At 42.8% G+C, this 17415-nt stretch overlaps 1 protein-coding gene across 1 annotated transcript; it reads left to right on the forward strand.

Annotated features, from left to right (window-relative positions):
* Positions 1-798: 798 nt before the first annotated feature.
* Positions 799-17062, forward strand: LOC118364543 (thrombospondin-3a-like). Its single transcript, XM_035746170.2, has 22 exons — positions 799-1112; positions 2520-2723; positions 3001-3248; positions 3618-3720; positions 3828-3860; positions 3974-4056; positions 4165-4216; positions 4328-4476; positions 4895-5035; positions 5210-5284; positions 5678-5830; positions 6188-6406; positions 6535-6694; positions 6881-6999; positions 7131-7183; positions 7769-7950; positions 8546-8724; positions 8981-9029; positions 10582-10778; positions 12241-12413; positions 15324-15463; positions 15580-17062. Exons 1-22 carry the CDS (start codon positions 1019-1021, stop codon positions 15639-15641), a joined length of 2868 nt encoding a protein of 955 aa, XP_035602063.2. The 5' UTR covers positions 799-1018; the 3' UTR covers positions 15642-17062.
* Positions 17063-17415: the final 353 nt, after the last annotated feature.

The following is a 17415-nucleotide window of genomic DNA, read 5'->3' on the forward strand; positions in this document are numbered from 1 at the left end:
TAATTTTCTGGAATTTTCCAAGCTGTTTAAAGGCACAGTCAACTTAGCGTATGTAAACTTCTGACCCACTGGAATTGTGATACAGTGAATTGTAAGTGAAAAATGACTTGTGTCATGCACAAAGTAGATGTCCTAACCGACTTGCCAAAACTATAGTTTGTTAACAAGAAATTTGGGGAGTGGTTGAAAAACAAGTTTTAATGATGCCAACCTAATTGTATGTAAACTTCCGACTTCAACTGATAGCCATACCTAAAGGGGTCCTAAAATATCAAATCTAATAGCTAAATGATCCATGGTATGACCATCTTAAAACAATTCCACATGTTAGTTTCGTAGACCTTAATATCATGGAAACACATGTGAACCATTTTATGACATCTTGTTTGTTTTTCTGTTTTGTTCTTCTTTCTTTACCCTCTTTTATCTTCCTGCCCAGGGAGGATAGTCTGATCTGTTTGAAGTACATAGCATATTTAAGGCTATAGGCCCCTCAAAATCAACTCTGGACCTCGAAGCCAGTTCTACCTGTGTTCTTTCATTGTTCCCTTCTAATCAGGGATTTATTTCGACTTGGGACACCAGGTGGGTGCAATTAATTATTAGGTACAACATACCTCATAGGGTAAGAGTTGAACACCCCTACTATAAATAACGTTATAGCAGATTCATTACTGTATAGACTACCGGCACAGCCTAGATTATGGCTGTATAACATGAGAATTGAGAAAGTTTGACACCCCGCACGCCTCAGGTTATAGCAGGCGAATGAACTCCCTCGCTCACTGTCACATCCACTCTGCGCGAACGAGGTACTTGGCCGGAGCGCGCCTGTAGGAAGCCAGTCGACATTTGTAACGGCTCTTGAACCTACATTCTGCGGTCAACTCACCCTGCAGATTTATATTTTTCACTTTGAAATAAAGCTCCATTCATAAACATCAAAGTGGACTCTCGGCGGATGGTTATTTACTCCTGTTGACTTTCGTGTCAACTTTCCCTCACCGTTTCTTGGGACATGGGTGCGAGGCGCGATATGCCAACTTTTCTGGCTCTATCCACATTTCTATTCATTGCAACATGTGAGCCAATGGATAAGAAAGATATGCAAGGTAAAACAAATAATACTAACTCACTCATAGGAGTGCTTATTTTGTGAATCATCAAATTAAATTAGGTGGAAGTGTGTTTTCGAAATGAATTGATGCAGACAGTTTTTGGTCTGGGACTTCACTTTGTTCTGCCATAGACACACATAAACTCGAGATGGTTGTTATAACCCTGATAATATTAGTTAAAACTGTAGTTTTAGAAGTGTGTGCGAACCCTATAATAATTTCCAAGTTGAGCGTAAAACACTCCACACACAGGGCGCAACGTTTTTCTTTCACCTTTATGGCTTGACATGTGCTGTTTTATCTCTATGGGCTACTTTCCATCATCTGTTGTCTCATTCATCTTGGTTATGTTGGTCATGTTTCACTGCTGGTTAATTAGGTTATTTATTTTCCATTTCATACAGGAATAATATTTAATATTATTTCTAATTGATCATTCATATTTCCTCTCTCTTTTCTTTCTTTTTTGAGATGACCAGTTTTCTCCTTCCCCATGTCATAACTGATAATCTCCTCCACTTGTATTCTTTATGACATATACAGGAACAGAGAACATGCTAGGCCAACTATTTTCTGACTTCCTTGGCTGACTTTCCCCCTATTCCCCTCTTTCCCCCTTGAGTGCTCACAGCCTGTTTGTGGCAGAAATCCTGATCATTGCCAAACCTCATTGTCCAAACCAGTGTGTGAATGGGTGAGGAGGTGTCAGAAATAATAGCGAGAGACAGAGAGACAGAGAGAGAGGAAGGAGGAAGGGGAAAGCCTTCTTACTAAGAGCCAGAAAGCAGCCAGGAGTCCTGCTCCTTTTATTCCTCTCTCTTTTGTTTCCCCCTGGGTTTTAATATCCAGCAATGTGTCAGCATGGGCTTTGACTTTTGGCACTATGAAGTTCTCTGTGATAATGCTCAGGAATGCCACTGCTAAAATTGATGGAAGTAAATGAATTCTGTATTGGTGCATAGTCTAGGAAAGACAATAAATACAAAGATACATTCATAGTCAGAGGAAGATAAATTAAATAGAAGAATATGTGTAAGAAAATAGTTGAAATGTACTATGTATTTGTACCTTCAATGTTATAACACTGTACTATCTGCCTATTAAACAAACATTTAAACTGTAGATGGGGATTTATTAGTGAAATGAAACAACTTGTAAAATGTGTTTCTTAAGGAGTCTTCATAAGGGATGGGGTTATAATAAGATGTTGCTTCAGAGATGTCAACTAGTCACTCAACAGGTGTCCTCATATACCTGGGCAAGGGTCAAAGGTGAAGCGTCATCATGGGACTGGATGAGAGCCTTTGATCAGGGAACATGGTAGATAGATACCCTCTCTCTTCATTATCTCTCTCTGTCATTCCCTCTTTCATTATCTCTCTCTCCCCACCCCCTCTCCAGTCATTGACATGCTAACGCTGGACTCCAAGACCAGTGTGTCTGCGGTGGAGAAGGTGACAGGTGCCATGAGTGTGCTCAGTGACATCTACATCGTGTCCACATTCCGCCTGCCTCCCAAGATGGGAGGGGTGCTGCTGGGCCTCTACAGCAAAGAGGAGAACAAGAAGTACCTGGAGCTGGCCATCATGGGAAAGATCAATAAAGGTACTTCACTCTCACCCACTGATTCAACCAGAATGAACTATTTCCCAGTTTCTCTGACGGAGCGTACAACTAACTCCGTCTCAAACCACCTTTAGTATTTAAAAGTGTTCACATGAATATCAATCTGTCCATTAAGTTTCCCTTTTTCCACCCCCCTTTTTTTGTATCTGTTTGACTTTTCTCTCCTTGTTCTTCTTTTGCTGTTATTAGTTACCTTTCCTTGTTCAGTAAATCCTTTAAAAAAATAATGTATTCTCCCCGTTACCCCATCTCATAGCTCTGGTGCGTTACGTGAGGGAGGATGGCAAAATTCACACAGTGAACCTCCAGAGCACAAACCTGGCTGATGGTCGCACACACTCCATTATTCTCCGGGTTGGAGGCCTGCGCAGAGACAACCTACACCTGGAGCTCTACGTCAATTGTCGATTGGCTGACTCCAGCCAGGGCCTCCCTCCATTGGTCCCTCTCTCTGCGGAGAAGGTGGAGATTCGTAATGGCTTCAAGGCCTACGCAAGGCTACAGGTGACAAGGAGCACTGTGTCTGACACTAAGTCTCAAGTAAATCCCATGCCCCTTTAGCTAAGGGCCAGGGCTTCATCTCAATAGCCCAACGTGGCATTCTCTCCTCGTCTCCTATCCTCAATCTGCACTTATTTGAAAACACAGGGTGAAGCAATATGGTGGATGCCTACTGGAAATTAGTTTTCACCTGTCAAGGTCTTTCACATCAGTGTAGATGAAGTGGAGCAGACGAGGAGTGGAGGCGACTTTTAATTGAGAGTTGGTCCTCTTTGACTACCTTTAACCATAGCAACAGCTGTCATTTAAAATCATATGATTAATAGCAGCTTCAACCACAGCATGGTGTGATCCAAGCTTCTCCCATTACAGGGTGCTGTGGAGTCCCTCAAAATGGTGCTAGGGGGCAGTGTGGCCAAAGCAGGTACCCTGGCAGACTGTCCATTCCAGGGGGATTCATCAGTTTACAACACAGGTGTGTCCAAAATCACTATATGACTTTCCAAGTCTTTTATGAAAGAAGTTAATCAGATGTGTATCCTGAACATGTTTCAACCTAAAGTCCCTTTCCTCTTCTTATAGTCGGTGTGACTGCAGAAGTGAACTCCATTCTAGGTGAGTGTATCCAAATGTCTCTTTTGAAGTATACAGTGGAATCAATGTCTTATGGAAATGTGTGTTGGCTTTACTTGACAATTATTTGGCATTCTGTGGGTATTGTATGTCAGGTGACCACACTAAGGCTCTGATTGGTCAGCTAATCATCTTTAACCAGATCCTAGGGGAGCTGCGAGAGGACATCAGAGAGCAGGTGGGTTGTGTGTGTGTGGGTTTGTACAAGTGTATGCATGCAGCATGTGTGTGTGTCTGCATACTGTATGTGATTGTGCATTTTCACTGATGTCCTCTCCTTCTCCAGGTGAAGGAGATGTCCCTGATTAGGAACACCATTCTGGAGTGCCAAGTGTGTGGTGAGTGAACAGCCATGGGATAACAAACACTATGTATGGAACATTTGACCCATTCTTGTCTCGCTCTTAAATACACAACAAAACCTAAACCAATGGTGTGTTGACCTCCAGGCTTCCACGACCCTCGTTCCCCCTGCTCCCCCAACCCCTGTTTTAAGGGTGTTTCCTGCATGGAGACCTTTGACTACCCAGGGTACCGCTGTGGTCCCTGCCCAGAGGGCATGATGGGCAACGGAACCCACTGCCAGGACATTGACGAGGTATAATCAAATCAAATCAAATCAAATCAAATTTATTTATATAGCCCTTCGTACATCAGCTGATATCTCAAAGTGCTGTACAGAAACCCAGCCTAAAAACCCCAAACAGCAAACAATGCAGGTGTAAAAGCACAATAACAGACAGGAAATGGAAATTAGCCTGGCCGGGTTTTAAATTGTGGTTTTTACACTGCCTCAAATGCTCACAGTTGAATTAAATGTGAATTGACAAGGCTTTTAGGGTGACAGCTGAGCTGTTGTCAAAATAGACAGAGTCACTTCAAGTACTGTACTCAGCACGGCTCTTATTTCAAAGAGCCCCTACTTTACCACTTATCTCTGTCTATTTCTCTCTCGTCTCCCCCACTCTCTCTGTTCTCTCTCTATTTCTATTCTCTGTCTCTCTAACTTGTTTCAGTGTTCCATAGCCCAGCCCTGCTACTCTCCAGGTGCGTGTATAAACACAGTGAAGGGTTTTAGCTGTGAGCTCTGCCCCCCTGGTCTCTGGGGCCCACCCCTCTTTGGGGTCGGACTGGAGTACGCCAAGTACCACAAGCAGGTACACACACACACACACACACACACACACACACACACACACACACACACACACACACACACACACACACACACACACACACACACACACACACTTTTTTCCTTATTGACATAATCCATAATTCCCTATTGTCTTTTTTATTCCTCACACACCTTGCTGTGGGTTTGTCTATAGGAGTGTGTAGACATCGATGAGTGTATTGAAGTTGCCAATGCCTGTGTGCCCCACTCCATGTGTATCAACACCATCGTAAGTAGAAACCCTTTTCCAATGTGAAGATGTTTATTACAATGTATGTACAGCGTCAAATCTTCACAAACGAGACATCGCCCTCTTGTGATCATATGAGGGTACTCTAGACCCGCTGTGTAGTAAAGCTGTTCTCTCTCCCTTCCCCCTTCCCCCTTCCTCTCCCCCATCTCTCTTTATCTCTCCACCCTCCTCCTTCTCTCTTTATCTCTCTCCTCCTTTCTCTCTCTCTCTCTCTCTCTCTCTCTCTCTCTCTCTTCTCTCTCTCTCTCTCTCTCTCTCTCTCTCTCTCTCTCTCTCTCTCTCTCTCTCTCTCTCTCTCTCTCTCTCTCTCTCTCTCTCTCTCTCTCTCTCTCTCTCTCTCCCACCTCTCCTTCCATCTTTCTCTCCCAGGGCTCGTTCAGGTGTGGTGGCTGTAAGGTGGGTTACCTGGGGAACCAGACAGTGGGCTGCGTGCCCCGTAGGTCCTGTGCCACACTCAGCTTTAACCCTTGTGATGCCAACGCCCACTGCATTATAGAGAGGAACGGAGAGGTGTCCTGTGCGGTAGGCAACAGTGGTATTTTACTATCTTTGCCCTCCTGGACAGGAAAAGAGGAGCCACACTGCACTATACTGCCAAACTCTAAATGCTACTTTATAGATCTTGGCTGGGCAATTCCAGTCCTCAAGGGCCTGATTGGGGTCACACTTTTTCTCCAACCCTAGCAAACACAGCTGATTAATTAAATTGCATTCTAAACTGAAGATCATGATTAGTTGATAATTGGAGTCAGGTGTGTTAGCTGGAGCTGGGACAAAACTGTGACACCAATCAGGCCCTCAAGGTCTGGAATTGCCCACCCCTGTTATAGATGTATTGTAGGTTTGTTTTAAAATGCTCTCTTTTCTTCCACTCTCCAGTGCAACATTGGCTGGGCCGGTAACGGGAACACTTGTGGCACAGACACAGACATTGATGGATACCCAGACCGCTCTCTGCCCTGTATGGACAATGACAAGCACTGTAAACAGGACAACTGTGTTTACACACCCAACTCAGGCCAGGAGGACGCAGACAACGACGGCATCGGAGACCAGTGTGACGAGGACGCAGATGGGGACGGCATCAAGAATGTGGAGGTGTTGTTTCCATCTCAGACCCTCTGTGGTAATTGTATCTGGGTTTATGTGTGTGATAATATAACTTGTATGATTGTAAGTCATTGTTTCTCATTTTTTCTCATGACCATAACTGTTATATTTTGCAGGATAACTGTCGACTAGAACCCAACAAAGATCAGCAGAACTCGGACACAGACTCTTTCGGTGACGCCTGTGACAACTGTCCCAATGTCCCTAACATTGACCAGAAGGATACGGACAACAACGGGCAAGGAGACGCCTGTGACAATGACATAGATGGAGATGGTGTGTATTCACACAGACGCGTGCGCACACACTCACACTTTCACTCACACATAAACGGCAAGATGTCCGGGAGACCTTTTTGTGGGCCGCCGTTGAAGTTGGCATTACACTCATTGTTAACATAGCAATTCTAAGCAACTAGGTGATGGTCCTCATGTCGCCCCCCTGTCTTACCCTGGTGTTCAGGTATCCCCAACGTGCTGGACAACTGCCCCAAGGTCCCCAACCCCATGCAGACAGACAGGGACGGAGACGGGGTAGGAGACGCCTGCGACAGCTGCCCTGAGATCAGTAACCCCATGCAGGTAAATAACCTTCACACCCCCAATTCCCAAAATGTGGATCTACAGAAGATATTCAGCCACTCTAGGCTGAAACAGGGGTTTAGGCTGCTCATTTGTCTTGTCTTTGGTTTATTCTGACCCTCTCCCTCTAGACGGACATTGACAATGACCTGGTGGGAGATGTGTGTGACACTGACCAGGACACGTGAGTCTCTGACTTCAACATGAACGCACACAAACACACACAAACTGCACTCACACTGCTACAGCTGTCACACAGCGCTACACCTGCTGTGCCTAACACACACATACATGCACCTGCTGTGCTCATATTCACAAAAAAACACACTCACTTTACACCTGCTGGGATTTACAAGTAGATACACACACCTGCTAGGATTTACAAGTAGACACACACACCTGTTAGGATTTACAAGTAGACACACACACCTGCTGGGGCTTGTTTTTGTGCTGCAGTTGTTAGAACTTCCTGATGGTGTTTTTCTAGGTGATCAAAAAAACACAAACTATTTCGGTACAAACAAAATAAGTGAACATAACGTGACTTGGGCCAGGATTCAATGCAAGGCGCGTTATAGGGCAGCGCACTATACCGGATTTTAAAAGGTCATTTACGATTGAGCCGACATGCGCAGCATTTACCACGAACGCTGTTTAAAATGCCTAAGGCGCATTGTCGGTTGTCTAGTGAACTGTGTTAGAGCACTCCTTGAATTAAATTCCATCCTAGGAGTTTAACTGAATTCTAATGTGTCTATGTGTGTTCCAGGGATGGGGACGGTCACCAGGACTCCAGGGACAACTGCCCTGACCATCCCAACAGCTCCCAGCTGGACTCGGACAACGATGGCCTTGGGGACGACTGTGACGATGACGATGACAATGACAGGATCCCAGACATTCAAGACAACTGCAGACTTATCACCAACCCCAACCAGAAAGATTCTAACAGTAACCAACCATTACTAAAACTTGAAAAGTGAACTATCCCTTTAACAGTAACCAACCGTTATTAAAACTTGAACAGTGAACTATCCCTTTAACAGTAACCAACCGCTATTAAAACTTGAACAGTGAACTATCCGTTTAACAGTAACCAACCGTTATTAAAACTTGAACAGTGAACTATCCCTTTAACAGTAACCAACCGTTATTAAAACTTGAACAGTGAACTATCCCTTTAACAGTAACCAACCGTTATTAAAACTTGAACAGTGAACTATCCCTTTAACAGTAACCAACCGTTATTAAAACTTGAACAGTGAACTATCCCTTTAACAGTAACCAACCGTTATTAAAACTTGAACAGTGAACTATCCCTTTAACAGTAACCAACCGTTATTAAAACTTGAACAGTGAACTATCCCTTTAACAGTAACCAACCGTTATTAAAACTTGAACAGTGAACTATCCCTTTAACAGTAAGCAACCGTTAAAGGGATAGTTCAATGTTCAAGTTTTAGCTTATTTTTTTAACTTCTGCATCGCTACATGCTTCAAAAGTGCCCCTCTGTCTTACTATGGCCATCTCCCTCTCCTCTCCCAGGTAACGGGGTGGGCGACGTGTGTGAGAACGACTTTGACAACGATTCAGTCTGGGATCTGATTGATGTGTGCCCTGAGAGTTCAGAGGTCACTCTGACAGACTTCAGAGCCTATCAGACAGTCATTCTGGATCCAGAGGGCGATGCCCAGATCGATCCCAATTGGGTGGTGCTCAATCAGGTGACCCTTGACCTCCCTCTTTGGCTCAACACATGAACAACTTTGATTGTAGGCTGAAATATCCCTTTAAGGTTATCCTCCTACTCTGAAATCAGTTTACAAGGATGACTATTATGGTTATTATAAATAGGCCTATGCTAGTGCATTGACTACAGACTAAAGCATGGTATATTGCATTGTGCATATTTGTCACGCTCTTATGTATGATTCATTGTGGATACGGATTCTGATATTAGCGAATCCTCTTTTATTGCAGGGCATGGAAATAGTTCAGACCATGAACAGTGATCCTGGTTTAGCTGTGGGTAAGTTGATGTTATGGGTTATGTTGTTTGTTACTTCTTGTCCTAGTCTTGTGAAGTAATCTAAATAGAATTACTCAAATTATGGCCTATACAGTGATTTGAGTATAGCTGTGTATTGAAAAGGTCCTGGAAATAAATATATTCAATACCAGTCAAAAGTTTGGACACACCTACTCATCCAAGGGCATTTTCAACCAGCTTCACCTGGAATGCTTTTCCAACAGTCTTGAATGAGTTCCCACATATGCTGACCACTTGTTGGCTGCTTTTCCTTCACTCTGCAGTCTAACTCATCCCAAACCATCTCAATTGGGTTTAGGTCGGGTGATTGTGGAGGCCAGGTCATCTGATGCAACACTCCATCACTCTCCTTCTTGATAAAATAGCCCTTACAAAGGCTGGAGGTGTGTTGGGCCATTGTCCTGTTGAAAAACAAAGGATAGTCCCACCAAGCGCAAACCAGATGGGATGGCGTATCTCTGCAGAATGCTGTGTTAGCCATGCTGGTTAAGTGTGCCTTGAATTCTAAATAAATCACTGACAGTGTCCCCAGCAAAGCACCCCCACACCATCACACCGTCACACCTCCTCCTCCATGCTTCAAGGTGGGAACCACACATGCAGAGATTGTGGTTGGAACCAAACATCTCAAATTTGTACTCATCACACCAAAGGACACATTTCCACCTGTCTAATGTCCACTGCTCATGTTTCTTGGCCCAAGCAAGTCTCTTCTTCTTATTGGTGCCCTTTAGTAGTGGTTTCTTTGCAGCAAATTGACCATGAAGGCCTGATTCACACAGTCTCCTCTGAACAGTTGATGTTGAGATGTTACTTGAACTCTGTGAAGCATTTATTTGGGATGCAATTTCTGAGGCTGGTAACTCTAATGAACTTATCCTCTGCAGCAGAGGTAATTCTGGGTCTTCTTTTCCTGTGGAGGTCCTCATGAAAGATCAGTTTCATCATAGCGCTTGATGGTTTCTGCAACTGCACTTGAAGAAACTTTCAAAGTTCTTGAAAGTTTACGCATTGACTGACCTCCATGTCTTAAAGTAATGATGGACTGTCATTTCTCTTTGCTTATTTGAGCTGTTCTTGCCATAATATGGACTTGGTCTTTTACCAAATAGGGCTATCTTCTGTATACCACCACTACCTGATTGGCTCAAACACATTAAGAAGGAAAGAAATTCCACAAATTAACTTTTAACATGGCCCACCGGCTAATTGAAATGCATTCCAGGTGACTACCTCATGAAGCTGGTTGAGAGAATGCCAAGAGTGTGCAAAGCTGTCATCGAGGCAAAGGGTGGTTACTTTGAAGAATCTCAAATATAAAATATATTTTGATTTGTTTAACACGTTTTTGCTTACTACATGATTCCATATGTGTTATTTCACAGTTTTGATGTCTCCATTATTATTCTACAATGTAGAAAATAGTACAAATAATGAATGAGTAGGTGTGTCCAAATGTTTGACTGGTACTGTATATTTTTAAATTCCAATGAACTGAATTGACCTGACTCAACGCAATGACCTCCCCCAGGCTACACAGCGTTCAACGGGGTGGACTTTGAGGGCACCTTCCACATCAACACGGTGACGGACGACGACTATGCAGGCTTCATCTTCGGCTACCAAGACTCCTCTTCCTTCTACGTGGTGATGTGGAAACAGACAGAGCAGACCTACTGGCAGTCGACACCCTTCCGGGCCATGGCCCAACCTGGCCTGCAGCTCAAAGTGAGTGATGGGACACAAACACAGCAGCCTATAGGTGGTGCTACTGATAAGAAACTTTGCTGAATCGGGACACTTCCTGAGAATCACCTTCAGATAGACTCTGCTGTTGGATATACACTACCGTTCAAAAGTGTGGGGTCACTTCGAAATGTCCTTGTTTTTGAAAGGAAAGCAAATGTTTGGCCAGTAAAATAACATCAAATTGATCAGAATACAGTGTAGACATCGTTAATGTTGTAAATGACTATTGTAGCGGGAAACTGCAGTTTTTTAATGGAATATCTACATAGGTGCCCATTATCAGCAACCATCACTCCTGTGTTCCAATGGCACGTTGTGTTAGCTAATCCAAGTTTATCATTTTAAAAGGCTACTTGATCATTAGAAAACCCTTTTACAATTATGTTAGCACAGCTAAAACTGTTATACTGATTAAAGAAGCAATAAAACCTTGCCTTCTTTAGTCTAGTTGAGTATCTGGAGCATCAGCACTTGTGAGTTCGATTACAGGCTCAAAATGTCCAGAAACAAAGACCTTTCTTCTGAAACTCGTCAGTCTATTCTTGTTCTGAGAAATGAAGGCTCGAAGGCCAGCATCCCGGAGCAGCCACTTCACTGTTGACTTTGAGACTGGTGTTTTGTGGGTACTATTTAATGAAGCTGCCAGTTGAGTACTTGTGAGGCATCTATTTCTCAAACTAGACACTCTTATGTACTTGTCCTCTTGCTCAGTTGTGCACTGGGGCCTCCCACTCCTCTTTCTATTCTGGTTAGAGCCAGCTTGCGCTGTTCTGTGAAGGGAGTAGTACACAGCATTGTACGAGATCTTCAGTTTCTTGGCAATTTCTCACATGGAATAGCCTTAATTTCTCAGAACAGGAATAGACTGATGAGTTTCAGAAGAAAGGTCTTTGTTTCTGGACATTTTGAGCCTGTAATCGAACCCACAAATGCTGATGCTCCAGATACTCAACTAGGGTAGAGAAGGCCAGTTTTATTGCTTCTTTAAACAGTACAACAGTTTTCAGCTGTGCTAACATAATTGTAAAGGGGTTTTCTAATGATCAATTAGCCTTTTAAAATTATAAACTTGGATTAGCTAACACAACATGCCATTGGAACACAGGAGTGATGGTTGCTGATAATGTAGAAATTCCATAAACAATCTGCAGTTTCCAGCTACAATAGTCATGTATAACATTAACAATGTCTAGACTCTATTTCTGATCAATTTTTTTTTTTATGGACAAAAAAGGTGCTTTTATTTAAAAAACAAGGACATTTCGAAGTGACCCCACACTTTTGAATGGTAGTATAAGTACAACAAAGCATGTTGTGGTAGAGAGACATTCTAAAAACCTTTGATAGTTATCCAGTGAAATATAATCATGGAAAAAGTAGCATCTACTACAGGGTTCAGAATATGCAACAAACTCTCTCTCTCTCTCTTGTCCCCCTCCAGGCAGTGAAGTCCCGTACAGGGCCTGGTGAGTACCTGCGTAACGCCCTGTGGCACACAGGGGACACCAACGAGGAGGTGAAGCTGCTGTGGTCGGACCCACGGAATGTGGGCTGGAGAGACAAGACGTCTTACCGCTGGCAGCTCAGCCACAGGCCCCAGGTGGGCTACATCAGGTAGGCCACACCCCTCTTTCTCTCTTAGTTCTTTATTCTTTTTATTTGATTTTAATTTACTACTTTCTATTTGTATCAGATGTTCAGTAACTCTTTTATTGTCAATAGAATTTATGATCTGAAGTCATTTAGTACCTGCTTAACTATGTATCAGAATTCCATTGTTTTTACTTACTCGGGGGCAGATGTGTTCGATGGCTTTGAACTTGAAGCTGAGTTCATCCTCACTGGACAGGACACTGTTGTGATACACGGCTGTGTGTGACCACTGTTGACCACTAGAGGGAGTTTACACTGCCGTGGCTTGGATGATAAAAAAGAAAAAGAAAGATGGCTGGTGGCAGTTTGGTGGACTGGGTGGCTATTCGCCAATATATACTCCATATTTTTCCCTCCTAAACCTCTTTGTGACTTTTACAGAGAGACCGGGCCCCCTGGCCCTCTATTGTCCCCGTTGCCATGTCAACCAAATCCTTGGCAAGAATTTGCTGAGTGCCCGTTCATATGCAGATCCAGAGGAAACTACTGTAGAGTGGGGGGTCTGAGAGAGACAGAGAGAGCAAGAGAGAGAGAGAGAGAGAGAGAGAGAGAGAGAGAGAGAGAGAGAGAGAGAGAGAGAGAGAGAGAGAGAGAGAGAGAGGAGGGGGGGTGAGGGGGAGAAAGCGAGAGAGGGAGAGAGCAGGGAGAGTATCAAAGACAGAGAAAGAAACAGAAAGATAAACAAGTGTGAGGGAGTCTGACGAGAGGCACTGAGAGTAACATAGCAGAATAAGGAAAAATCTCAAGCAGATTGTCAAATTCTAAGAGTGAAAGAGAATATCTTGAATCAGACGTCATGTCCGAGGAACATATTGCTTATGCAAATAGTTTAAGAAACCAGCTTTATTGGGTGGCATAAATACCACATTGTGCTCAACAAAGCATCAGCTAGACATTTTCAAAAGACACATTCATTTGAACCAATACCTGTGTTTGAGCATCTCTCAAAACCCTTACATTTCTGGCCCATTATCAGTAGCGATGCGTGGGTAAAATCACCGGGGAAACCAAACCAGAACAAAAAGCCATTATATAACCTATGTGTTGTGATAATTGCTTTATTTGCTCTATAGCCTGTCTTGACACTGTGATATATATACAATAAGAAGACACAGTGGCAGAATAAATTCAACCACATATTTGTTTCATTACAAAACTGGAGAGCCACATCTGTCCGGTGAAGTCCACAAAACATATTGCATGTAACAAACAGTTACATGACCTACAGCATGTTCAAGCAAGGTAATGTTTATGGATTTAGAACCACGGAAAGTTTCCGCAAGTTGCAAAGAAAACAGGAGCTGCCTCCACTATTCCAGCACCATTTCAACATCAACATCATGTAATCACCTATGCTTACTCTAATACAGTGACAACTAAAAGATACCAAAAACGATTTAGTCCAATCAACGTAAGCTAAATATGATGTGGCTGTCCATGTAACTGATTTCTCTGTGTGTGTGTGTATTTGTGTGTGTTTGCGTGCGTATAAGTAGAAAAACATGTTGACTCACCCTACTTGTAGAGAAACGCCATTCCATCCTCCTCTTTCATGTTGCCTAAACGGCTTATAACTCTGTCATATAGTACACACTTTTTGTTGTTCTAGGCTACCTGATTAAAATGCTTGCTAGTTAGCCTAACTACCTTTTCATGGACAACGATGCGCCAGGTCAACATACTACCTGGGGACAATGTATGAATTTATGTTTGGATCAGAATCGCCGTTATAATCATTGGCCAGTATGGATAATTAAGTAAAACCACAAGTCCAAATCCCTATCTCCATCCATTGCCAATTTAGGAAAGGGACAATTTTAGCAAGCTAGCCACCGGAAGACAACAACACAAGGAGATGCAACAATTCACGTTTTTTTCTGTCAATAATGATGTTTGGCTTGTGATGTGATTAGTCTGAAGCCAAATCCAAACTGGCTTCCCTTGACACTTTTTTTAGTGCTCCAGGACCATTCAGTGTTGAGCTCACACAGTTTAGCTCAACACTGATTGGCTATTATTATTATTATTTTTTTCAATGGAGACCAAATGCTCGCTGGCTTCCCATACATTCAATGCTACGGGCAGCAACAACTTCATACTCTTTCTGACCAGACAGCATCAGATAGATATGCTGCACATACTGAGACAGAGGGGCACTGTTACGTTAGATCAGATGCTTTCTCTGATAAGATACATTCAGCCTGTTGCGTATTGAAGGACATTTATGAAACACAGAGAGGCAAAATATACATTATTTAGTATATATATTTTTTGGTCAATTTTTGGGGGGAAGCCTAGCTTCCCTTGGCATCCATGAATACATGCCACTGCCCATTATTTAAAAAAGTTGCCAGAGAAAAGGAGAGTTGGGGGGGTGGAGTTTGTGGAGGGGGGGCACTCCAGTGGGGTGCAGTGAGGGGAGAGTGGAGAGAGAGAGACAGGTCTTTTTAGAGGCAGGGAGGCCCTATTCAGACCCAAACAGAGAGACACCTGCTTTGTATGCTGTGCAGAGGAGTCAATGGAGCACTGCAGCTATGCACTGCACTCACTCAGGCAGTGGCTGGGACAGGGGCTGGGCCTGCTCTCTGTCTCTCTTTCTCTGTTCATCCAAATCAACCATTTTGAGTTCTGTGGTTACTTGCCACTGGGCTTTAGTTTGGTGGCACTTCATTTGACTAATCTCTTATATGACCATATGCCAACTACTACTGCTACCCACAACAATCACATGTTATAGATATGTGACAGTGGTATCAATAAAGACAGTGTGGATGACTTTCATTTTGATAATTACCAGAGGGAACATGGCTAGAAATGACAAGGGAATGTAAAAGTCCCCTGATTTGTGCATTGTCCCGCGCTCTGTGGTAGGGTGAAGTTATATGAGGGGACGGAGATTGTGGCTGACTCTGGCGTGGTGATTGACACTACCATGAGAGGCGGGCGACTGGGGGTCTTCTGTTTCTCCCAAGAGAACATCATCTGGTCCAACCTGCGCTACCGCTGCAACGGTAAGACTCTGTTCTTCACATTGCTACTAACCACTAACGAAACTTGTATTGAACAACATAATGCTAGTGAACTAATTTACTTGTATGTTCTACTTCATGTATCTGTTGTTTATTAGACACTGTTCCAGACGACTTCAACCCATATCGCAAACAGGTTCTGCTGCACATCAAAGTGTGAGAGGATTCGAGGATGTGTGAGTGCTGAGGCATGTAGATGAGTAACCTGTCCAGCACTGTCTATCTACACAAACTCACACACACACTCTTACTGCCTCTCAGTACAGACTTCCAACTGCTGTTCAAATGTGTGTGACTGTGTCTGCCATTGAGTGAAAGGGGAGGGGTTTCAGAGTTGTGGTAAAGGAAGAAGAACCAATTTACAACGTTGTTATTATACCAGACTGGAAAAGCAAAAAGGTACCAGAGACTTTGGAAGAAAGTATACATGATAATTCATGTATGTAGACGACTGTGTTACTTCTGGGTTTGAGTTGCTGTTTTTGCCCTCAATTTCACTGTATGAACGGTGGTTGTGTGAATGACAGCGGTTAACCGTTGAGTTTGACTGTTGCGTTGGGTGTGAGTGCTTTTGTATTTACAGCTATTTCTAGGAATACATGAATTCCATTTTGTGTTTTAAGACCGAACAGTTAAAGGATGTGTTTTTCCATCTCATATCTAACTGTAAAATAAAAAGCATAAGCTAACGTTACAGGGATGATGGGAATTTGATAAATACTGTACATCCTCTGGATATGAAACTCCTGGTAACTCTGTCATGATCAGATAATGTCATCTCAGCAGCAAAATACAGATCTGTCACAAGAGACTGTAGACTTGCAGCTATTTAGCCATATTACGTTCAGCCTTTAATAGTGGAATTATGTCCCTATTTTGAATAAACGTGGATCTCTGTGGATTCTAGTGTATACTTTCCTGGACATCTGAGTTTGTGCCCAGTAATTGAATAATAAATAAAGCCTTATTGGAAGTGTTTCTATGAATTAAGTTAAGTCTTTAACTGATTAATTCAACAGAAGCATAAACAAAGAGCAAAACAATGTTTGTCCACAAAAAATAATAAACAATTGAATTTCTTAAAAATATGTTTATTTGACCTTTGTGATTCTGTACACAACAAGAATGCTAATGAACGATACTACTTTTTAAAAAACGGTCAAATAAATCAAGAGCAACTGTGAGTGAGCACTGCTGTTCCAAGGTCATCTAGTCAGTGATGTATGTGGTGACACTTGTGCTAACTGTATCTAACCGCTGAGTGCTGTGGTTGTCATCATACCTCCCAGGAGCAGACAGACCCCAGGGCTCAACTGACTGAACTGCCCAGTCTGTCTCCACAGTCTGCTTCTCTGCTCCACCATAATAGCCAGTCATAAAAATCCATATACATTGTACAGAACTTGCTATATTTAATATCATATATTATGTGTCACATAGCCTAACTACGTTATTCTTATGCCAGTGTAGTAACACTGTAATAACTCAATGATAACACTGTATTTTAACATGTCACTTACTTTGTAATGGTGTTGAGCATTTTGTTACCACATAAGTGAAATAAAGCCTCTTCCCATTCTACTTGTGTAATAACAACAAAACGAGTTACCCTGCTGAGGACAGACTTGAACATTTATTTGGAGTCCATTTAGAATGGAGTATTTTAATTATTATTCTATTAAGCTGGAGATGTCCTGCTATTGACCCCTGACTACTGTGGCTGGATTCCAATCTGATCATTCATTCTCTTTGCTCTATCCTGACTAACTCTTTCTCAGGTGTGAATTTTTTTTGTCATCCTAGGTCTTGCTGGCCATACAGAGTTTGTGCAATACTGCTTCCTATCCCAATATGTGGGAACTTTCAGAGTGAAGTCACAAGGACAGAGGGAAGAGAATGACTTAGTGGAGTTGGCAAAGGTCCCCACATGGAAG

The sequence above is a fragment of the Oncorhynchus keta genome, chromosome 31, assembly GCF_023373465.1.
Source record: "Oncorhynchus keta strain PuntledgeMale-10-30-2019 chromosome 31, Oket_V2, whole genome shotgun sequence".
NCBI lineage: Eukaryota > Metazoa > Chordata > Actinopteri > Salmoniformes > Salmonidae > Oncorhynchus > Oncorhynchus keta.

Coding starts and splice junctions, on each gene's coding strand:
- LOC118364543 (XM_035746170.2), top strand. CDS start 1,019: ATGGGTGCGAGGCGCGATATGCCAACTTTTCTGGCTCTATCCACATTT. Junction 3,249..3,617: donor AGGCCTACGCAAGGCTACAG/GTGACAAGGAGC, acceptor CTCCCATTACAG/GGTGCTGTGGAGTCCCTCAA. Junction 15,464..15,579: donor CCTGCGCTACCGCTGCAACG/GTAAGACTCTGT, acceptor GTTGTTTATTAG/ACACTGTTCCAGACGACTTC.